Raw genomic sequence first — 24,195 nt, 5'->3', positions numbered from 1 at the left:
GTTCCTAAGACCATGGACGGGGCCTGGTTCAGCGTCTGCAACCGTCAAGGCTTTATGACATATTGGGACAAGACGTCCAAGATGCATGCTTGGAAAGCTGAGTTCTTGTTCGTCCAAGCTCCTAACGAAGCGGTAGATAGACGTTATCGCTATACTAGCCGGGCTGCTACCAAAGCTGGACGATCAGCGTCCTTTCTGGAGCTGGAGAACAGCTCGGTTGAAGAGTTGGTGGAATACTTTAGGGTTTCGGAGTATTCCATTAACGACATCTCCTTCAAAGGTCCGTCCAACTGGATCCCTTTCAAGGAGATGTTTTACAATGACGACTTCCTGGTCGCTGCCGGTTTGCGGCGGGCCGAGCGGAGAGGTATACCCTGCAATAATCTCTAAGTAAATGACTTCGTCCTATGCTTAAAATCTTAACCATGCTTTCTCTTCTTATGCAAACTCGGCCAAGGCGAAACTCCGAAAGTCTTGGAGAGGAGACATGAGTTCGTCCAAGTTTGCAGACTCTCTTTGGAAAGAATTCAGCAAAACTGGAGCTGAAAAGAGGACGGATACTCTGGTAAGTATATATTCTTTCATTTTTATTTTTTATTTTATTTTTATTTTTTTTGAAACACCAGGGGCTGACTCTGGACGAGTTCATTCTTTATGGAGCAAAGCGTTCTAGATTTTTCTGGACGTTTTCCTTCGTCGAAAAGCAGAACGTCCGTGGCTGACTTCTGAACGAACTAGTTCTCCGTGGAGCAGGTCGTCCTTAGTTTAATCTGGTCGCCTTGCTTCCTCGAAGAGCAGATCGTCCTATCTTTATTCTGGACGCCTTGCTTCCTCGAAGAGCAGATCGTCCCATCTTTATTCTGGACGCCTTGCTTTAGCGAAGAGCAGATCGTCCTGGGATAACTTTAGGACGAGCTCCTTCTCTGGAAAGGAAAGAGTCTTGAAGTTTAAATCGGACGGGCTCCTGCTTCTTCTGATTCTTTAACTTTTGCTTTTTTCAGAAAAATGCCCCAACGTCTAAAGCATTGGCGGAGAACCCGACCGCTAAGAAGAGACCGATTAATACAAGTGATGCCCCTCCTCCTAAAAAGGCAAAGGGGTTCACGGCCAAAAAGAAGAAAATATCTCGGCCAATTCCCAAGGTCGAGATCGAGATTCCGGCCAAGGAAGAGCTTCCCATGGCTGACGATCTCGCCATGGTGACCTACACCGGTCCTTCCGGCCCTCCTGCCACCGATCAGCCAGACACGGTTATTGACTTGGATGCGGCTGTGGACGGGTCAGCCTTTTCAGGTCCAGTGGCCAAACTGGTAGGCCAGATGCCGGAGGCATATAGGACGGCCTCCCGTTCTTCTGGTGAGTCTTACTACTCAAATGTCGTTAGAACCCTTCGGGTTGGCGGGTGGCCAAGGAGTCCCTCTAACCGTCAGACTGTCGTTATACCCGTCAGAAATACTGACGAGTCACCCTCTTTCAGATAAGGGAAAGGGCAAAGCTGAGGAAGCTCCGGCCGGCTCTCCAACTCTTTATAACGACGAGTCTTCGGCCGCTTTTTCGAAGATGAGCTCGGCGGACAGAGAGAAGCTCAAGCTGGATCTTTTCAAATGCTTCCCTAAAACTTACACTAAGGGTTTGAGGGGAGCCTCATCAGGGCATGTCGGCTGCATGTCTCAACTGGCTGCAGAGGTAACTTTTCTTTAGACGCCTTGAAATTTTATACTTAGATATATTTCTTCAATTTTGCATCCGTCCTAACACTTCCCGTTTTTCCTTTGACAACTCTTTGCTCGCAGTTTTATGGCCGAAGACTCGGCACGGCAGCTGAGGATAGAGAAAACCGCTATCTCCGAGGGAAGGGCCACATGCTGAAATTGGAGGAGGCGGCCAAGGAGGCTATGAGCGAAGTAATCAATACTTCGAAGGCTTGGGCTGTGGAGGCCCTTGAAATGCTAACCGAGGAGGACGACGTCCCCAGGTATATTCCCCGGCTAGAATTTCAGGACAGCCTGCAAAAGGGTAACATTAAAGGGGAGGAACCCCCCGTCTTCCAGGAATCCTCAGAAGACGAGGAAGAGGACGAAGCCAAAGCCCAAGATGAAGAAAACAACATTCCTCTAGAGGCCTAGCTTTCCCCATTCCCCTCTCTCGGCCGCATGCCTTTTTGTACTTATAGCTTTCTAGTTTAGCTTTGTAATTTTTAGATTAGCTTGTAATCTCTCCTTTCATCTATAAAAATTATCTTTCTTCATTTCCAATGTTTTACTCTTTCATGCAATGGACGCCTTGTTTTACAATCGAACATTTATGCTTAAGTACAAGAGCAATACGTCTTAAAAGACTTCGCCTGATCCAATAGCTATTTTGGCCGAGTGTATCCAGACATTACATTTATCAGTTGCCTAAACATTAATGCTCAAGTATGAAAGCAATTCGTCATTATCTACTTCGTCTGAACCAATAGCTCTTTTTTGGACGAGTAGGTCAGGACGTTCGCCAGATGCCAAAGCAAAAACTTGTGAGCTTAAAAACTGCTAAGTTAATAACTTGTTCGGCCTGAACCTTGACAATCATTCGTCATTGGACAAAGACTTAGTTATTTTTAATAAATTATGCCCCTATACCCCCCTTCTTGGACGAGGAGGTTTTGATAATCTTCCTTTGTTCAAGAAGGAGAAAGGCCATAATTTTCTAAATAACTTGGACGTTTTTATGAAGGTGATTGCAACCCGACCATCTTTGTTGAATTATGAAATAACTTGTTCCTTTACTAAGGTTGTTATTTCTAAATTTTAGGCTTTTGGACGGAAAGTAGGATACCTTTACTAAGGCGTCCTAATTCCAGTCGACCTTGTTTAGGAGATGTTTAACTCTTTAAGTAAACGAACGGCCAATTTTATGTACTTATCCATTTTAAGATGATAACATGTTGGCCGATCTCCTAATAGAAGGTGTCTTTACTTGCTGCTCTGTTGTATTAGTTAGCTTTGGACGATAGAGAAACTTAAAAAAATAAATCAAACAGAGAGTCATAGGGAAGTAGAGCTGTATTATATGAATTTTGCTTGACGTATAGTCAAGATACATGTATACATTTCTACTTTTTTCATTGTAATGCATTAAGAGTAGATTACAATCACTCAAGATACCCTAAACAAAGTATTTTTTCAAAATGTCACAATTCCAAGTCCTAGGAATAGAACGCCCGTCCATGCTTTCCAGACAAAAGGTGCCATTCTGAACTACTTCGATTATTTTGTAGGGTCCTTCCCAATTAGGAGTGAGCTTTCCTAGCTCCTTAGCTCGGCCGACTGCTTCCATCTTCCTCAAGACGAGGTCTCCAAGCTTCAATGGACGCCTTGTAACCCTTTTGTTAAACTCCCTTGCCATCCTTAACTTGTAAAGTTGCATTCTCAGCAGTGCATTGCCCCTGACTTCAGGGACTAAATCCAGGGTTGTCCGGAGAGCTGCCCAGTTAGCATCTTCTGAGTACATCATCACCCTCAGGGTTGGCTCTTCAATTTCTATAGGAAGGACGGCCTCAGAGCCGTATACCAGCATGAATGGAGTTTCTCCCGTGGAGTTCTTGGCCGTTGTCCTTATTGATCATAAGACCAGTTGCAATTCTTCAAGCCATAGCCCCTTTGCATTATCCAACTTCTTTTTAATCCCGGCCGACAAGATCTTGTTAAAAGCTTCGACCTGCCAATTGGTTTGTGGATGAGCCACTGCAGCAAAGTGAGCCTTGATCCCTTGATCGGCCAACCATTGACGAAGCTTGGGTGTTTCAAATTGCGGTCCATTGTTAAAGACAATAGACTGAGGCATACCAAACCTTGTGATGAGGTTCTTCCAGATGAACCCTTTGACGTCATTGGTGGTTATGCCTCTCAGTGCTTCAGCCTCCACCCATTTTGTAAAGTAGTCGACGGCCACGACTACAAATTTCTTCTGGCCGACCGCAATAGGAAAAGGGCCAAGAATGTCCATTCCCCATTTAGCAAAAGGAAGAGGAAAGAGGATTGGAGTTAAGTAATTGGACGGCTTCTGATAGATATTGCCATGCTTTTGACAACTATCACATTTCTTAGCGTAAAGCAAAGCGTCCTCCTTCAAGGTCGGCCAAAAATAGCCGGTCCTTAGAGCTTTTTCTCCTAACGCCCTCCCCCGAATGTGGGAGGCACAGGCTCCTTCATGCAGCTCTTTCAAAACGTCCATTCCCTCCTTCCTGCTGATGCACTTAAGAAGAGGCCGGTTGACAGACTTTTTGTATAGAGTTTCATTCCACAACTCGAACCACTTGTCCCTAGCCTTCACATACTTGGCTTCTAAAGGATCAAGAGGTAACCGGCCTGTCTTCTTGTAATCAATAATGGGACTCATCCACTTTCTTCTCGGCTGAGAATAGAACTTCCACGGCATCAATGCTCTTGGCCGCCGTGACCTCCCAGAAGACCGTTATAGGGACATCCCCTTCAGCCGAACTGGCCAACTTAGAGAGGGCATCAGCCTGATGGTTTTCAGATCTAGGTACTTGATTTAGGACGAATTATTTCAAAGACATGATCTCCTCCTTAATCAAGTTCATATACTTACCATGGACGCTTCCTTGCATTCGAAGTCCTCGTTCACTTGGCTGACTACCAACAGAGAATCAGTTTTAGCTTAATCTCCAGGGCCCAGCCGCTTTGCACATTTTAATGCCGGCTAAGAGATCTTCATACTCTGCCTCATTGTTTGAGGCCTGGAATTGGAACTTCATTGCATACTCAAACTTGTCCCCTTCTGGTGATTGGAAAATGATCCCGACACCACATCCATTAGCATGGAGAGACCGTCCATCCATTAGGGTCCAATGTCTCTTCCCTCTGCTGGGTCTTGGACGTTTTCTACCATAGACCGGGTAAGCTCTACAAAAAAGTCCGCTAGAGCTTGCCCCTTTATTGCTTTTCGAGGCTCGAACGTCAAGTCGGACATATTGAGCTCAACTTCCCATTTCAACATTCTGCCGGAAGCGTCCATCTTATGCAATGCTTGCCTTAATGGCTGATCTGTGTAAACAAGTATACTATGAGCAAGAAATAAGGCCTTAATTTTCTACTGGCCATTAACAGCGCCAGGCCGAACTTCTCAATGGATGAATACCTGCCCTCTGCATCCTTTAGCACATGGCTAAAAAAGTAGACGAGTATTTGTACTGAATCTCTCCCAGTGAGGAGAACAACACTTACCGCGAATGGGGACACGGCTAGGTAAACATACAATTTTTCTCCTCCGGCCGGGCTGATTAGCCTAGGCAACTGCCGAAGATGTTCTTTAACTTGCTGAAGTACTTTTTCTACTTCCTCCGTCCATTCAAACTTTGCATTCTTTTTTATGATAGCAAAGAAGTGATGACATTTATCTCCTGATTTTGAAAGAAACCGTCCGAGAGCAGCCAGACATCCCGTCAAACGCTGAATCTCTTTGACTATAGACGGCGAAGTCATATCTATGATTGCTTGAATCTTATCAGGGTTGGCCTCAATCCCTCGCTGATAGACCAAAAACCCACGAAATTTCCCAGCTACTACGCCGAATACGCATTTCAGCGGATTGAGCTTTAACTTGTACTTCCTCAAAGTGAGGAAAGTTTCTCTTAAATTGTCCAGAATGTCGTTTTCTTCTCGACTCTTGACGATCATATCGTTAATATAAGCCTCCATATTTCTCCCAAGCTGTGGCTGGAACACAGTGTGGATAAGCCTTTGAAAGGTGGCCGGCGCATTTCTCAGGCGGAAGGGCATCCGGAGCCAGCCATACAAACCTTTCTCTGTGATGAAGGAGGTGTTAACCTGGTCATCTGATCACATGGTAATCTGGTGGAAACCTGAGTAGGCGTCCATGAAACTAAGTAGTGCATGCCCTGCTGTAGAATCAACTAGCCGATCGATTTTGGGCAATGAAAAGCTGTCTTTAGGACAAGCCTTGTTTAAATCCGTGTAATCAACACACATCCTCCACGTGCCATTAGGCTTGGGTACCATTACCACATTGGCCACCCAATCTGGATAATAGGTTTCACGGATAAAGTTAGACTTGAGCAGCTTCTGAACCTCTTGGTCAACGGCCTGATTCCTGGCCGGCCCAAGATGCCTCTTCTTTTGCCGGACGGGCTTCTTCCCCGGCTCAATATTTAGCTTATGCACCGCCACCTCAGGATCTATCCCAGGCATTTCCTCTACGGTATAGGCGAAAACATCTTCAAATTCTCTTAGCAGCTTGACCAAGGCGTCCCTGATTTCCGAATTCAGGACGGACCCAATCTTCAATGTCCTTTCTTGACGATCTGGTTGTAGACAGATTTCTACCGGCTTTCCCGGCTCTGGACGTTCTAGTCCCAGGCTCATTATAGCCATAACCTCTCTACAGATGAATTCTTTTTTTCTTTAATAGCCAAACACTTTCTTTTCTTGCTGGGCAAGAGCATTGACGGCTTGCTCTCAGGAAGAGGTAGCACTTGCACCTTTTCTACTTCTTGCTTTAACTCAATAATCTGACCCTTCACCTTCTCGGCCTAATCATCCTCCCTGCCCTTTATACAGTCTGCCTTTTCTTTCCATGATGATGATTTGAGGGTGGTAAGATAACATTCTCTAGCAGCTTGCTGATCTCCATAAAGAGATCCAATCTTCCCCCATCACACTCAAACTTCATCAGCATTAAGTGGTCACAATAACAGCCTTGATGTGATTTAAGGTAGGTCGTCCGAGAATGACATTATAAGCAGTCAAGTCCTACTACCAAAATTTCACAAAAAGCGTCCGGCAGCATCTTTTTCCCCAACCCTGACGGGTAAGGTGACGGTCCCATGGATGGATGATTCCTCCGCCAAACCGATTATAGGATGATTTACAGGCACCAGAGCATTTTTATCAAACTTCAACCGAGAAAACAATCAGCACTGATTATATCAGTAGAGCTTCCGGTATCAATCAGAATTCGCCTAACCCTGAGGTTGGCAATCTTCATTTCCACAACTAGGGGTCATCATGCGGCGTCCTTATCTTTCCTCGGTCCAGCTCGCTGACCACTATTTTGGGAAAGGATCGACTCGGCCTGGTTAGTGAGCATAACCTGACTGAGTTCCCTTAAATAGTTCTTGTGGCCGCGATTTTTGGACCCCGCCGCAAATCCTCCTGAAATGACCATTACACATCACATCTGTGCTTCACCATCCATCTTTCTCTTCCTTGACGATTATCTCTTTTCTAGAATTTCCTTCCTGACGAAGGAGATAATTGTTCATTTTCCCTTTCGGGCCAGATCTTCTAATGCTCTCTTCAAATGCTTGCACTCATTGGTTTCATGACCACAATCCTTGTGGAAATGACAATACTTGCTTTTGTCTCTGTTACGGTAGGGCGTCTTCATTTCGGCGGCGCCTTCAGCTCATGCTGATCTTTAATTTCCATAAGAATGGAATACTGATCTTTGTTGAACTCTATAGGTTCAACTGAGGCGCCGGTCAGACCGCCTACTCCTCTTGGACGAGGTGGTCAAAGAAGTCATTGCCCAAGTTTCAGCTTTTTGGGCGGATTCTTTTTTGGCTGAAAGCCTCTTCTACCTTCTTTACCTCCGGCTGTTTTGCCTCAGCACAAACCTCCGTGGCATGAATGAATGCTTCAGCTTCCTTCAAAGCTTCTGTCAATGTGGTGATTTTCTTCTTGACCAAATCAAACTTAAAGCTTCCTGGTCTTAAACCTCTGATGAAGGCGTCAAACGCCACTCCCGCATTCAGATCCTGGATCTGCAAGCTTCTAGATTGAATCTCTTCACATAACCTCTCAAGGCCTCTTTAGGACCTTGAACAACCTTACCCAAGTGCATGCTTGTTTTTTGTTCTTGACGATTAGCCACAAAGTGACTAGTGAACAGGATACTGAGCTCAGTGAAATTGTTCACTGAGTTAGGCGGCAAATGGTTGAACATTTCTGAGCTACTCCCTTCAACATAGCTGGGAAATTTTACACCAAGTAGCATCGTCCACCCCTTGGACATACATCTGATGCTTATAGGCTGATAGATGATCGTCTGGATCTGTTGTTCCATCGAAAGGCTCGATCGTCGGGAAGGAGGGGATTCCATAATTCTGACCGAGAAAGGAGTTGGCCAATTGATCTGGAGTGCCCCAACCTGACCCTCAATGGGTATGTGCTCCCGGCGGTACTCCTTTAGTACCGGATTAGAAGAGGTGTTAGCTAAGGCCGGACGCCTATACACCATTGGCTGCAAAACTGTTTTTTCTTGCCTTGGCTGAAAAGCCGAAGGTCCATGACTTCGTCCTGCTTCTGGACGGAAGCCTAATGACGGGTCCTTCATATAAGGAGTGGAACCAGAGGCTGAACGCTGCTGGCTGCCGCTCCTTTGGCTTCCAGATACTCCCTAGCATCCGTTCCATTTTGTGGCCGGTAGGGGGAATATTTCTCCTGGACGGACTACCAGCTTCCAGTCCATCTTCTCCTGAGTCACTAACAGCTGGCTCTTTCCTTGGAAGGCGGCCTGGACAACTCTGGCCGAGGTGGCCGGCTAGTCCTGGACGACCCTCTTGGACCTCCCTTTGAGCGGCTCTGCTGCCTCTCCTCCTGGACTTATTGAAAGAACAACATATTGTTCTTAATCTGCTCTTCCATGACAGCGGCCATCTGTCTGGAAGTCATTTAAGACATTCTCTAAGTGACCAGCTGTCACTGGACGATCAAGATTTTCCTGGATGACAGGGGTCACTGTCCTTCCTCAATGAACGGCAGCATGATGCCTGTCCCGTCCTCGGGGTGGCCTCTCGTCATCTACAGTATCTTCTACTTGAACCCTGAAACTTCTGTTCCTCGCCACGTTTGATGAGTGACAATCCGTCATTGTTGCGTCTCCCCACAGATGGTGCCAAATGTTACGTAGTAGAAACTAGTAATGCAAACAACAACTCCCAACTTCAGGTTCTTAATTTGGAGACTTGTGCAACAATGATTGGCTCGAATCCCGATTTGAACTCTGATCAGCAACCTGCAAAAAGGGACCCACCCTGGAGGTTTTGGTGGTATTTACCCCTCCGATGCTTAAGTCATATATCAGGGATATGAAGGAACTTTAGAGAGAGAAAGTAGAGACAGAGAGAGAATTTATGGCAGAATAACAGTACTATGCTCTGAAAAACGTAACTTTTAGAGAGAGAAAGTAAATGACTGTTGTACCTTGATGTCACTCTAATTTGGGAGCATCTGATTGGCTAAGCAGTAAAATGGTGACACGTGGCAGGTGCTGATTGGCTAATATACCTCACTTTTATGCAGAGATGTAGGCTGCCTTAGCTGGGCCTAAGTACAACTTTTGGGCCATAAAAGGGGCTTTAGTACACATTTTCTAGGGAAATGTACTTTTAGCCATTTAACCTTCTGAACCTGTGTACTTCTACCTCCCTGATCATGCGCCACATGTAGGGCTCTGATGAGGCCACGTGTCATCTTGGTAGCCCTTAATTTTTGGGCTACAACATTTAGTATGTCATAATTGTAGTAAGTAATATGTTGTTGGTAGATTGATACGGAAATTAAGCAACTTTGGGCCCATATTAAATGTAATAGTTTAGTACATTGTTACATTGTGGCCCATAATAAATGTAATAATTCAGTACATAATGGCACATATTACATGTATTAGTGCTCTACATTAACAACATGGGTCGAACTGTCAATTTACTACATGACAATAATATGGGCCAATTTTTAAAAACTTACCTATTTGTAGACGTAGACTATATGACAGTATGGGCTGATTTTGTGTATCTTACCCATTTGTATAAAGCCCAAAGTGGGAAATACAATAGGCCGTTCCAACCTTGAAGAACGTGACTTCCCCATAATGAACAGTCACACTACTAATACGCGGAAGAAGAAATGAACCGTCAAAGTAGTTCACAATTAGTAATTAGTGAGGGGCAGTTTATTAGACAACCACTAATATGTTTGTGTATAAATACCAGGAAGCGAAGCAGTAGTTATTCATTTTTCCCATACACCAACAACAAAGAAAGAAAGTAATACCCATAAACAAAAAAAAAAGAGCAGGTAATATGAATGGAGGAAATGCACAACCCGAAGCCCACCCTGTGTTGTCAATTGAACACATAATGAGACAACAAAATATTCCAATGTGTCATTCGTCTGCACAAATAGCAATCAAAAGAACATGCAGGTTATGGAGGGAATTTTCCCGTCCTGGTGAAGAACAATATATATGTGGATCGCTCAAAAGTAATCAGAGGTGGAACGCAGAAATGGCTAAGGATATCATATTTCATGATGTTGTCACCCTGCATGCAAGCATGTCAACAGATTGGGTAGACTTTTGTGACGGGTTTCCTCTACTTTTTGGGGAAGACTTGTTTCCAAATTACCTAGTTGAAGATGAGAAGAAGAAGAAGAAAAGGAAGTCAGCCGATTTAGGGAACGAGCAAGAAGAATCGAGTGTAGTTTTAGTTTCCCTTATTTCGTTACATAAATATAAGTTAATTCTACTTCAGTGTATGGCAAAAATCTACTTTATTACTTTAAGTTTTTATATAGTCTATACATAAGTGTAGTTGTACTTGATAATGTCTTTGTGCTTGTTATGATATGATATATATCCTACTTTTTAAGTTTTTAACTTTTTATGATATGTTTTTAACCATTATGATATGATATTATGATAATGTCATTATAATATTTGTCCTACTTTTCTCTTTAGAATAGGTCCCCAAATGAAATGGGCCTGTAATTAAGTAGAATTAACTTATATACGATTCAGTACATGTATTATTGTGCAGTAAATTTGTGGCCCAGTTTAAATGGCCCATATTAAATGACCCAGATTATATGACCCGGATTAAATGGCCCATGTATTAGATCACTACATTAACCTTGAAGAACGTGAGTATTCAGACTAAACAGTAACAAGCATAATGACGCTAAGAAATGAACCGTCAAAATACTTCACAAATACTCAAGAGTCACAATTGATTAGATAGCCACTAATATCTTTGTTTATAAATACCAGAAACCAGTAGTTACTCAATTTTTACAAACCTCTAGACCAAACCAACAACAAAGAAAGAAAGGAAAAACCTTCAAACAAAAAAAGTAACATAAACAGTGGAGGGAGGAAATGGAAATGATAATGAACAACCCGAAGCCCACCCTGTGTTCTCCGTTGAACACATAATGAGAGAATTAATTATTCCAAGGTGTTGTTGGGATACACAAGTAACAATTAAAAGAACATGCAGGTTATGGAGGGAGTTTTTCTGTCCTCGTCATGAAGATCTATATATAGCTGCATGGTTCAAGTATGAAATGCAGAAGAAGGCGGAAATGGCTAAGGATATCATCTGTCACACTACTACAAAAATGGCCAAAGAAACTACCTATAGGAGACCAGTTGAGGTTACTAACCCATTTATTAAATGTAGGAAACCATAGATTATCTAAAACCAGTCTCGTAAGTTTAAGTATTTGACTGATAAAAAAAGTTGTTGTGAAATAGGAGACTGCTTCCAAGTAAAACCGGTTTCCTTGAATATTTGTATTTTTTTAATTCAATTTTTTTCAACATAATACACTATTATACGTACATATATTCTTCTTGTGAATATATAAGAGACTACTTCTAACTTGAACCTGGTTTCCTAAAAATATCAATTTTAAAATTTAATATCTTTTTAATATAATAATCTAGTATAATATAAGTTTTATACATAATTATATTTACTTTCAAAATTATTTTTCCTTTTTAATGAAACAAATACCATAAAAAAAAAACTTCCACGTACTCCATACTTAGCTTGAAGCCTCGCCATCGATCCCTAAAACCTCCACTCCCCATAATCCAAATTCTCCCCATAATCCAAATTTTTCCATCACAATTCCACCTAAATTCCCCTAAATTCTCAATTGAAAAACTGAAAATTTGTCTTCTGCAATTTGATCTTTCATTCACAATACGAAACAATCCTCTCTATTCAGAATTTATTAATTTTCCGACTCAAATTAGTCAGCAAAAAGCGTATATATGATGATGGTTGTTTTTTTAATTCTGCTAGTTCGTAATCCTGGAATTTGTGAGTCAACTTCGTCAATTCTTTTCGCTGTAATCGATCTTGGGGCTTTCACATTGTTCGTCGATTTCAGGTGAATTGACCAACATTAGCTTCGCAATTGTAAAATTCATAAAGTTTAAGTTTTTAGTAATCATTGATTTGATCTCTATTGGTTTGTTTAATTTTAGTATTTAGTTTTTGCATAATTTGAATTGCTTATTGCTTTAGACGATTTTATTAGATTTTCGTTACTTAGATAACTACTTGCTATAAAACCAAAAGCAAACCAAAGCAATAAACTGGGTTGCACAGTGTTGTTCATGGTTCTCTCCTTAGCAATAAACTGGGTTGTGAGTACACTACCCAGAGTAAATAGAGAATAACCGACATGTAACAATAAAAGTCCAGCATACTCATAACATTTTGTATGGCACATTCATCAATTCTTAGATATGCAACAAATTCGAGTTTGTAATTGAACAGTTGGGTATGGTAGTTCAGCAATAAACCATCAATTCTTAAATATGCGAAAAATTCGAATTTGTTGCTTTAGACGATTCATCAATTCTTAGATATGCAACAAATTCTGTATATCTTTCAAATTATAAGAGGATTTCATCAATTCTTAATGTATGCAACAGATTCGAGTTTTCGCAGCTAGGATTACTATGGGGTGTTTGAATTGCACATCATTTTAGTTGAAATAGATGGATGCAATTGATGTTAGTTGTTCGAGACTAGAATTTTGAAAGTTGATGGTTTATTTGTGGAGAGATTGAATGTTGGAATGTTAGAGGTTATATGTTAAGTTGTGATGGTTTAAGGAGAATGTTTGTATACGGTAGTGATTAGAGTCAGGGTAGGTTAGTGTTGTTAGCAGGGGGGAGGAAGTTGGTGCTACTTTAAGTTTTGGGAGTGACAAATTTGGTGCTCAGAAAATAGCAAGACAATGATCCATCAACCCACAAAGTTACCATTGTACCAACTCTTAAACTGTAAACTGTGATATCTCTCGACAGTCGACACTCTCTCGTCTTTCTGAATTCAGTGTTCTCATACATCGGATGTTTTCTCTTATGTATGGGTTCTGGAACTACATGTATAGCAAGACGGAATTCCATGTTCTTATTCTTGGTATTGACAAGGCTGGAAAAACGGTAGTTATTTTCCCATAAGACTAGAATTTGTAGGCTTCTTTTTTTTCGATGTATGGATTTGAATGACCATAATAAAATGCTTATGAAATTTTGTTTGATTGATGATCTCAAATTCTCAATAGTATTGCTTGCGTGCTTCTTTTGTGGAAGTATACTTCATGTAGTGTTGATCATCTCCTAATGCCTATCATGTGGAGATGCTGGTTGACTACAGATTCAGGGCTCGAAACTTGCCTCTGTTATCAAACTATATTTGCCCTTGAATGTGAGACCTGATCCTTTCTGCCTTTATACAATTACTTCTCCTCCTAAAGAGCAGAAAACTGGGCCTCTTAATCCATCCCAAGTTGTACACGAGTTATAGTGGTGTTGATGGGAGGGCAATACAGAATAGCAAAGGCCCTAACACAAATACCCTGCCAACTGTAAAACGCATAACATGGGATTGAACCACAAAATTATGGTTGAAGGTATAGGATAAGTGATTGAGCTTCCACTTGATTCTCAATAAGTTTTTGAGGCTGCTCATTTGTGTTACTTTATCAGCTATTGGTTTCTCTATTATTTTGTTTCGTTTATTATTACTTTGTCATGTTTCCAACTAATCTTTATTAATTCAACACATGTAAGAAAATTGAAAAAAATATCTTCTCAAAACTTCATAAAATTGACAGCAATATCTTGCAAAACTTTACTGGAAAAGTTTAAAGAACTAAACTTAAATTGGAAGGTCTTCCACCCGACCGAATTGTTCCAACAGTGGGGCTCACTATTGGTCGTATTGAAGTTGGAAACACCAAACTTGTGTTCTGTGACTTCGGTGGCCAGGTGTGTAGATCAGCTCTTGTTAAAAACTGCACAAGACGATTAATTTAAAGTGTCGTTGTTTAATTATATGTTCACTATCATGTCGGGACTTTCTATGAGGTATTGTTTTGTACAAGTAGTCATGTAGGTTGTAGCACCATATATCGCTATAACATCCTCTTCTATATTCATGTCTAAAATATGTATTCAATGTGTTTTTTTATTCTTCTCAAGTTTTTTTGGTTCCGCATGAACATTGAAATGAGGTTTCTCTGAAGGCACTTCTTTATGAGTCATCAAATATTCTCAATAGAAGGCCTTAGGAACCTATAAGCCTCAGTTTAGGTCATGTTGTTAATCAAACAATCGTTTGTTATGGCAGCCTGACCTTCGTTCAATATGGGAGAAATATTATGAAGAATCCCATGCTGTCATTTATGTTCTCGATGCAAATGCTCCATCTCGTTTCGAAGATTCAAAATCTGCCGTAGGTGCGCTGCTTTTGTATTGGGTTTAGTTCTAGATTGGTTGGAATTCCAGAATAAAGTATTGCCCATTGAAGAATTAACTATCTTGCAGAAAAGGTTCTCCGGCACCAGGATTTGCAAGGTGCTCCCCTTCTGATAATAGCTAACAAGCAGGTGCATATGGACTCTGTTTCGTCTCAAAACTGCTGAAGTTTAAAGTTTATGCGGATTTAGTCTAGTTTATGTTCTGCCTTTCAGTATAAAATAGATTACCAGCATTTTTTTTCCTAGTAGTAATTGTTTTCAATGATTATAGTGCTCTGTGATATGATAATAGCAGTTGCTTTTATTTGTTGCAGATGCATTGCTAGGTATTAGGGAGTTATTGCTTAAATTTCCAGCAGAGTTGAAATCCCATAAGAATGTTGTCATTGAGAAATTGCCTGAACATATTAGTGATGACGATAAAGTATTTCGTGAAACACTGTATCAACTATTTAAGTCCATTATCCTTCCAGGATGCAAGGAGGTAAACTTTATTTACTTGCTAATGCTATTAGTCTAGCTTTTAGTCATAGCTGATTAGGTGTTTTAGCAATTAAGCTACTCTTCAGAATGTGGTATGCCATGATTATGTTTTTTCTTATATATTAATGAAAAAAGATGGTAAAACTTTTGATAAGATTGACCACTTGAATAGTATATGAGTAAAACCTAGAAAAACAGAGGTAGTAGATAGTTATATTTCTATTAAAGCTAATTGCATCCATATAGTAAAGTTACATTTAATATTGCATTGATACCATGGAATCTGCATGAGGTTGTTGAATTTACTAGTCATTTTTTTTCTTATTTCGGCTAGATTATATTTAATACTTCTGTTTGGCAATTATATCTGTCTGGTTTTATTCTCATCAGTATGTTGGTTTATATTTCTTTTTAGGACATTCAGGGGGGCACCTATATCTCTTATTATGGCCTATATATTTAAGGCAATGACGCATTTAGCAATTTATGTTCGCTTTATGGCCTTTCAAATTCTTTGATCTTGTGGTTCAGAATTATCCTCCAACCTTTTTTACATATGCAGAAAAGGTAGTATCTAATAATTGTTAAGTTATTATTTAGTCTGTGGTTCTACCAATGTCTTGCAAGTTTGTATCCTAACAACTTAAGTCATCGATGATTTTTTTATCATACTTGATGAGATTATGGTTAGTCTTGTTCTTGTCTGTTATCCGACTTGTCCTATCTTTTCCTTTACGTGGTAATGATGGCGGTGTTGGTGGATGGGGCTGGGCTCGGGTGGGTGTGGTTCGATGTGGCTGGATAGTGGAGTTAGTTGTTGAGGTTAAGGGTTCAAAATGGGATGCCACCAACCTATAGTTAAGGACTCAAGGACTTTTGGGGTAGTGTTGGAAAATGAGGAACAAGATTATTATGGCAGCCTAGCCTTCGTTCAATATGGGAGAAATATTTTGAAGAAGCCCATGTTGTCATTTATGTTCTCGATGCAAATGCTCCATCTCGTTTCGAAGATTCAAAATCTGCCCTAGGTACGCTGCTTTTGTATTGGGTTCAGTTATAGATTGGCTGGAATTCCAGAATAAAGTATTACCCATTGATGAATTAACTATCTTGCATAAAAGGTTCTCCGGCACCAAGATTTTCAAGGTGCTCCCCTTCTGTTACTAGATAACAAGCAGGTGCATATGGACTCTGTTTCCTCTCTTAAAGTATTTGCGTGAGGAGAGCTGAATTTTTATGTTAGGGAGGAAAATATATGAAAAATTTGTTGGTTGATCTAAATTAGTGTATATACGAGTATTTTTTTGCCTTGGTTTTAAGTTGCATATAGACGACATTGGATGCTAGCTGCCATAAGCCCTTGGAACGGAACTATTTTTTGGCTTGATCCTAGTGGAGAAGACTATATTCGTGAATTTGTTGAACGGATCATCAATGCGTATGTGACCTAATCATAGTCTATTAATACTTTTAGTTATCTTATTATCAATGTCTTCTTCTAATTAGGTTAGGTGAAAATTTCTCAGAGATATTGTAAAATTTAGCATAGTTCATCGAAAGGACGTCAAGAAATTGAAAAACAATCCTGTAAGGTGGAACAAGATACAGGTTTGTGTAATAATATATCTAACAATATACTATATGTAATGACACATTTGAATTGAAATAGTTATGTCAGTTGTTGATTTATCTGAACTTTTTCATGACAGTATCCTCGTCAAGCTCTCGGTTCCAAGGATTGTGGCTATTATGTTTGTCGTTACATGATTGAAACTATCGCAAGTAGATGACAATTAATTTCTGATAAGGTAACTTCGTCACTCATTAACATCTAATAATTTTTTGGAATTGAAAATATTTGTGAGGAACGAGGAGAATGTTATTGTTGCTCATACTAATAAAATACATATTTATACGAATTCTAATTATAATTATCTGAAATTCTTTTGTAGTACTTATATTCCCAAGAGATGATTGACGAGTTAAGAGATATGTGGGTGGATTATTTAAACAATCAAACACAAGACGATGGAGATTGAAGACGACGGTCAAGTTTGAAATGTACATATTATTTAATTATTTTAGAATTTTAGTTTTAGTAGCTAGCATTAGATTATATAAATTTTATTTTAAGACATTATTAGAAGAAATTGATGTTTTGAATAAAATTGGTTTTGTATATAAATTAAATGTAGCAAATATTTTTTTGACATGATGAATAAAGCAAGCAATAATTTATATTTAATAATATTGTTGTGGCTATTTATAAATTGTTATACAAACCTGTCAAAAAAATAAAATAATAAATTGTTTTATTAGAAAAAAATAAGTGTATATACGAATAGTCGCAAATACAGGATAATGTATGTATTGTAGCATTTTACTAAACCTAAGAAACCGGTTGTGGTCAATAAATGGTTTTAAAAGGTTTAGTAAGGAGACCGGTTTTTAATGTTAAATGGTCTCCTAACCTCTTTACATATTATATATATACTTTTCTAAGAGACTGGTTTTACCTGTCAACTAGTCTCCTAAATAAACAAGGAAACCAGGCATTATAACCGGTCTCTTAGCCTAGGACACCTGTGAGATGGAGATGTGTTATTGTACGGTTTCCTAGGCTATTTTCAACCGGTTTCCTAGGCCTTTTTTTTTGTAGTAGTGATCATGAAGTTGTCACCCTACATGCAAGCATGTCAAGAGATTGGGCAGACTTTTGTGACGGGTTTCCTCTTCTTTTTGGGGAAGACATGTTTCCAAAATCAACGGTTGAAGATGAGGGAACGAACAAGAAGAAGAACAAAAGGAATCCAACCGATTTAGGGAACGAGGGTACGAGTAAGAAGAATCGAGTGTGGTTCTAGTTAACGTTATTTAGTTACAGAAATTTAACTTAATTCTACTTAATTCTACTTGTCTATGCCTAAAATCTAACTTAATTTTACTTGTCTTGTCTATATGCCCAAACTGTACTTTGGTTGACATTATTATATAGTATTTACATAAATATAGTTGTAATATGTAATCTCTTTGTGTTTTTAACCATTATGATATGAACTATATACTACTTTTTACGCGTTATAATATTTATCCATGATTTTAACCATTACTCCTAAGAACAACACTGCTTAAATAAATAATATCACATTAATTTTTCTTTCTCCATGTATTTGTCTTACGATTATTTGCAACATATATTATAAAAGGATGGTTATGGTGTGTGTCTCTGCCCTTATGGCCTCTACTCAAATTGTGAGAATGCAGGGGTTCGAATCCTTATAATGATCTAATTCTTAGATATGCAACAAATTCGAGTTTGTAATAGAACAGTTGGGTATGGTAGTTCAGCAATAAACCATCAATTCTTAAATATGCAAAAAATTCGAATTTGTTGCTTTATACGATTCATCAATTCTTAGATATGCAACAAATTCTGTATATCTTTCAAATTATAAGAGGATTTCATCAATTCTTAATATATGCAACAGATTCGAGTTTTCGCAGCTAGGATTACTGTGGGGTGTTTGAATTGCACATCATTTTAGTTGAAATAGATGGATGCAATTGATGTTGGTTGTTCGAGACTTGAATTTTGAAAGTTGATGGTTTATTTGTGGAGAGATTGAATGTTAGACAGAGGCTATATGTTAAGTTGTGATGGTTTAAGGAGAATGTTTGTATACGGTAGTGATTAGAGTCAGGGTAGGTTATGTTGTTAGCAGGGGGGAGGAAGTTGGTGCTAGTATAAGTTTTGGGAGTGACAAATTTGGTGCTCAGAAAATAGCAAGACAATGATCCATCAACCCACAAAGTTACCATTGTACCAACTCTTAAACTGTAAACTGTGATATCTCTCGACAATCGACACTCTCTCGTCTTTCTGAATTTAGTGTTCTCATACATCGGATGTTTTCTCTTATGTATGGGTTCTGGAACTACATGTATAGCAAGACGGAATTCCATGTTCTTGTTCTTGGTATTGACAAGGCTGGAAAAACGGTAGTTATTTTCCCATAAGACTAGAATTTGTAGGCTTCTTTTTTTCGATGTATGGATTTGAATGACCACAATAAAATGCTTATGAAATTTTGTTTGATTGATGATCTCAAATTCTCAATAGTATTGCTTGTGTGCTTCTTTTGTGGAAGTATGCTTCATGTAGTGTTGATCATCTCCTAATGTTGAGTATCATGTTGAGATGCTGGTTGACTACAGATTCAGGGCTCGAAACTTGCCCCTGTTATCAAACTATATCTGCCCTTGAATGTGAGACCTGATCCTTTCTGCCTTTATACAATTACTTCTCCTCCTAAAGAGCAGAGCACTGGGCCTCTTAATCCATCCCAAGTTGTACACGAGTTAGAGTAGTGTTGATGGGAGGGAAATACAGAATAGCAAAGGCCCTAACACAAATACCCTGCCAACTGTAAAACGCATAACATGGGATTGAACCACAAAATTATGGTTGAAGGTATAGGATAAGTGATTGAACTTCCACTTGATTCTCAATAAGTATTTGAAGGTGCTCATTGTGTTGATTTATCAGCTATTGGTTTCTCTATTATTTTGTTTAATTTTTTATTACTTTGTCATGTTTCCAACTAATCTTTATTAATTCAACACATGTAAGAAAATTGAAAAAAATATCTTCTCAAAACTTCATAAATTTGACAGCACTATCTTGCAAACTTTACTGGAAAAGTTTAAAGAACTTTACTTAAATTAGAAGGTCTTCCACCCGACCGAATTGTTCCAACAGTGGGGCTCACTATTGGTCGTATTGAAGTTGGAAACACCAAACTTGTGTTCTGGAACTTCGGTGGCCAGGTGTGTAGATCAGCTCTTGTTAAAAACTGCACAAGACGATTCATTTAAAGTGTCGTTGTTTAATTATATGTTCACTATCATGTCGGGAGTTTCTATGAGGTATTGTTTTGTACAAGTAGTCATGTAGGTTGTAGCGCCATATATCGCTATAACATCCTCTTCTATATTCATGTCTGAATTATGTATTCAATGTGTTTTTTAATTCTTCTCATGTTTTTTTGGTTCCGCATGAACATTGAAATGAGGTTTCTCTGAAGGCACTTCTTTATGAGTCATCAAATATTCTCAATAGAAGGCCTTAGGAGCCTATAAGCCTCAGTTTAGGTCATGTTGTTAATCAAACAATCGTTTGTTATGGCAGCCTGGCCTTCGTTCAATATGGGAGAAATATTATGAAGAATCCCATGCTGTCATTTATGTTCTCGATGAAAATGCTCCATCTCGTTTCGAAGATTCAAAATCTGCCCTAGGTACGCTGCTTTTGTATTGGGTTTAGTTCTAGATTGGTTGGAATTCCAGAATAAAGTATTGCCCATTGAAGAATTAACTATCTTGCAGAAAGGTTCTCCGGCACCAGGATTTGCAAGGTGCTCCCCTTCTGATAATAGCTAACAAGTAGGTGCATTTGGACTCTGTTTCGTCTCAAAACTGCTGAAGTTTAAAGTTTATGTGGATTTAGTCTAGTTTATGTTCTGCCTTTCAGTATAAAATAGATTACCAGCATTTTTTTTCCTAGTAGTAATTGTTTTCAGTGATTATAGTGCTCTGTGATATGATAATAGCAGTTGCTTTTATTTGTTGCAGATGCATTGCTAGGTATTAGGGAGTTATTACTTAAATTTCCAGCAGAGTTGAAATCCCATAAGAATGTTGTCATTGAGAAATTGCCTGAACGTATTAGTGATGACGATAAAGTAGTTCGTGAAACACTGTATCAACTATTTAAGTCCATTATCCTTCCAGGATGCAAGGAGGTAAACTTTATTTACTTGCGAATGCTATTAGTCTAGCTTTTAGTCATAGCTGATTTGGTGTTTTAGCAATTAAGCTACTCTTCAGAATGTGGTATGCCATGATTATGTTTTTTCTTATATATTAATGAAAAAAGATGGTCAATCTTTTGATAAGATTGACCACTTGAATAGTATATGAGTAAAACCTAGAAAAACAGAGGTAGTAGATAGTTATATTTCTATTAAAGCTAATTGCATCCATATAGTAAAGCTACATTTAATATTGCATTGATATCATGGAATCTGCATGAGGTTGTTGAATTTACTAGTCACTTTTTTACTTATTTCGGCTGGATTATATTTAATACTTCTGTTTGGCAATTATATCTGTCTGCTTTTATTCTCATCAGTATGTTGGTTTGTATTTCTTTTTAGGACATTAAGGGGGCACCTATATCTCTTATTATGGCCTATATATTTAAGGAAACGATGCATTTAGCAATTGATGTTCGCTTTATGGCCTTCAAATTCTTTGATCTTGTGGTTCAGAATTATCCTCCAGCCTTTTTTACATATGTAGAAAAGGTAGTATCGGATGATTGTTTAGTTATTATTTAGTCTGTGGTTCTGCCAATGTCTTGCAAGTTTGTATCCTAGCAACTTAAGTCATCGATGATTTTTTTATCATACTTGATGAGATTATGGTTAGTCTTGTTCTTGTCTGTTATGCGACTTATCCTATCTTTTCCTTTACGTGGTAATGATGGCGGTGTTGGTGGATGGGGCTGAGGTTGGGGTGGGTGTGGTTGGATAGTGGAGTTAGTTGTTGAGGTTAAGGGTTTAAAATGGGATGCCACCAATCTATAGTTAAGGACTCAAGGACTTTTGGGGTAGTGTTGGAAAATGAGGAACAGGATTATTATGGCAACCTGGCCTTCGTTCAATATGGGAGAAATATTATGAAGAAGCCCATGCTGTCATTTATGTTCTCGATGCAAATGCTCCATCTCGTTTCGAAGATTCAAAATCTGCCCTAGGTACGCTGCTTTTGTATTGGGTTCAGTTATAGATTGGCTAGAATTCCAGAATAAAGTATTGCCCATTGACGAATTAACTATCTTGCAGAATAGGTTCTACGGCACCAAGATTTGCAAGGTGCTCCCCTTCTTATACTAGCTAACAAGCATGTGCATATGGACTCTGTTTCCTCTCTTAAAGTATTTGCGTGAGGAGAGCTGAATTTTTATGTTGGGGAGGAAAATATATGAAAATTTTGTTGGTTGATCTAAATTAGTGTATACGAGGAATTTTTTTGCCTTGGTTTTAAGTTGCATATAAACGACATTGGATGCTAGCTGCCATAAGCCCTTGGAACGGATTAGTTTTTTGGCTGATCCTAGTAGAGCAGACTATATCCGTGAATTTGTTGAACGGATCATCAATGCGTATGTGACCGAATCATAGTCTATTAATACTTTTAGTTATCTTATTATCAATGTCTTCATCTAATTAGGTTAGGTGAAAATTTCTTAGAGATATTGTAAAATTTAGCATGGTTCATCAAAAGGACGTCAAGAAATTGAAAAAGAATCCTGTAAGGTTGAACAAGATACAGGTTTGTGTAAAAATATACTATATGTAATGACACATTTGAATTGAAATAGTTATGTCAGTTGTTGATTTATCTGAACTTTTTCATGACAGTATCCTCGTTAAGCTCTCGGCTCCAAGGATTGTGGCTATTATGTTTGTCGTTACATGATTGAAACTATCGCAAGTAGACGGCAATTAATTTCTGATAAGGTAACTTCGTCACTCATTAACATCTAATAATTTTTTGGGATTGAAAATATATGTGAGGAATGAAGAGAATGTTATTGTTGCTCATACTAATAAAATACATACTTATACTAATTCTAATTATAATTATCTGAAATTCTTTTGTAGTACTTATATTCCCAATAGATGATTGACGAGTTAAGAGATATGTGGGTGGATTATTTAAACGATCAAACACAAGACGATGGAGATTGAAGACGACGGTCAAGTTTGAAATGAACATATTATCTAATTATTTTAGAATTTTAATTTTAGTAGCTAGCATTAGATTATAGAAATTTTATTTTAAGACATTATTAGAAGAAATTGATGTTTTGAATAAAATTGGTTTTGTATATAAATTAAATGTAGCAAATATTTTTTTGACATGATGAATAAAGCAAGCAAGAATTTATATTTAATAATATTGTTGTGGCTATTTATAAATTGTTATACAAACCTGTGAAAAAAATGAAAAAATAAAAAAATAAATTGTTTTATTAGATAAAAAAGCGTATATACGAAGAGTCGCAAATACAGGATAATGTATGTATTATAGCATTTTACTAAACCTAAGAAACCGGTTGTGGTCAATAAATGGTTTTAAAAGGTAAAGTAAGAAGACCGGTTTTTAATGTTAAATGGTCTCCTAACCTCTTTACATATTATATATATACTTATCTAAGAGACTTGTTTTACTTGTCAACTAGTCTCCTAAATAAACAAGGAAACCAGGCATTATAACCGGTCTCTTAGCCTAGGACACCTGTGAGATGGAGATGTGTTATAGTACGGTTTCCTAGGCTATTTTCAACCGGTTTCCTAGGCCTTTTTTTTGTAGTAGTGATCATGAAGTTGTCACCCTACATGCAAGCATGTCAAGAGATTGGGCAGACTTTTGTGACGGGTTTCCTCTTCTTTTTGGGGAAGACATGTTTCCAAAATCAACGGTTGAAGATGAGGGAACGAACAAGAAGAAGAACAAAAGGAATCCAACCGATTTAGGGAACGAGGGTACGAGTAAGAAGAATCGGGTGTGGTTCTAGTTTACGTTATTTAGTTACAGAAATTTAACTTAATTCTACTTAATTCTACTTGTCTATGCCCAAAATCTAACTTCATTTTACTTGTCTTGTCTATATGCCCAAACTGTACTTTGGTTGACGTTATTATATAGTCTTTACATAAATATAGTTGTAATATGTAATCTCTTTGTGTTTTTAACCATTATGATATAAACTATATACTACTTTTTACGCGTTATAATATTTATCCATGATTTTAACCATTACTCCTAAGAACAACACTGTTTAAATAAATAAGATCACATTAATTTTCTTTCCCCATGTACTTATCTTACGATTATTTGCAACATATATTATAAAAGATTGGTTATGGTGTGCTGCCCTGCCCTTATGGCCTCTACTCAAATTGTGAGAATGCAGGGGTTCGAATCCTTATAATGATCTAATTCCCAATTATTATTTTTTTTTGTGTTCCCAACATTCATTATAATGATCTAATTCCCA

General features: G+C 38.5%; 1 protein-coding gene, 1 long non-coding RNA gene and 1 pseudogene across 2 annotated transcripts; all 3 read left to right on the top strand.

Annotated features, from left to right (window-relative positions):
* Positions 1 to 13,173: 13,173 nt before the first annotated feature.
* On the top strand, positions 13,174 to 14,738 carry LOC104887326 (uncharacterized; the record flags this gene model as incomplete). The annotated part of the gene is given in 5 exon segments (XM_057392903.1): positions 13,174 to 13,265; positions 13,954 to 13,979; positions 13,982 to 14,094; positions 14,456 to 14,564; positions 14,653 to 14,738. Coding segments are annotated over 5 exon segments (426 nt in total), but the record flags the coding sequence as incomplete, so codon positions are not given.
* Positions 14,739 to 14,742: 4 nt separating this feature from the next.
* LOC130590578 (uncharacterized) lies at positions 14,743 to 16,194 on the top strand. Its single transcript, XR_008968428.1, has 3 exons — positions 14,743 to 15,069; positions 15,484 to 15,635; positions 15,874 to 16,194. It is a non-coding gene; the product is annotated as an uncharacterized LOC130590578 (long non-coding RNA).
* Positions 16,195 to 18,974: 2,780 nt separating this feature from the next.
* LOC104887327 (uncharacterized) lies at positions 18,975 to 22,192 on the top strand (annotated as a pseudogene).
* Positions 22,193 to 24,195: the final 2,003 nt, after the last annotated feature.

Source organism: Beta vulgaris, chromosome 2, assembly GCF_026745355.1.
Source record: "Beta vulgaris subsp. vulgaris cultivar EL10 chromosome 2, EL10.2, whole genome shotgun sequence".
Classification (NCBI taxonomy): Eukaryota; Viridiplantae; Streptophyta; class Magnoliopsida; order Caryophyllales; family Amaranthaceae; genus Beta; species Beta vulgaris.
Note: the sequence above shows the minus strand (reverse complement) of the source record. Positions and strands in the feature narration are given on the sequence as shown.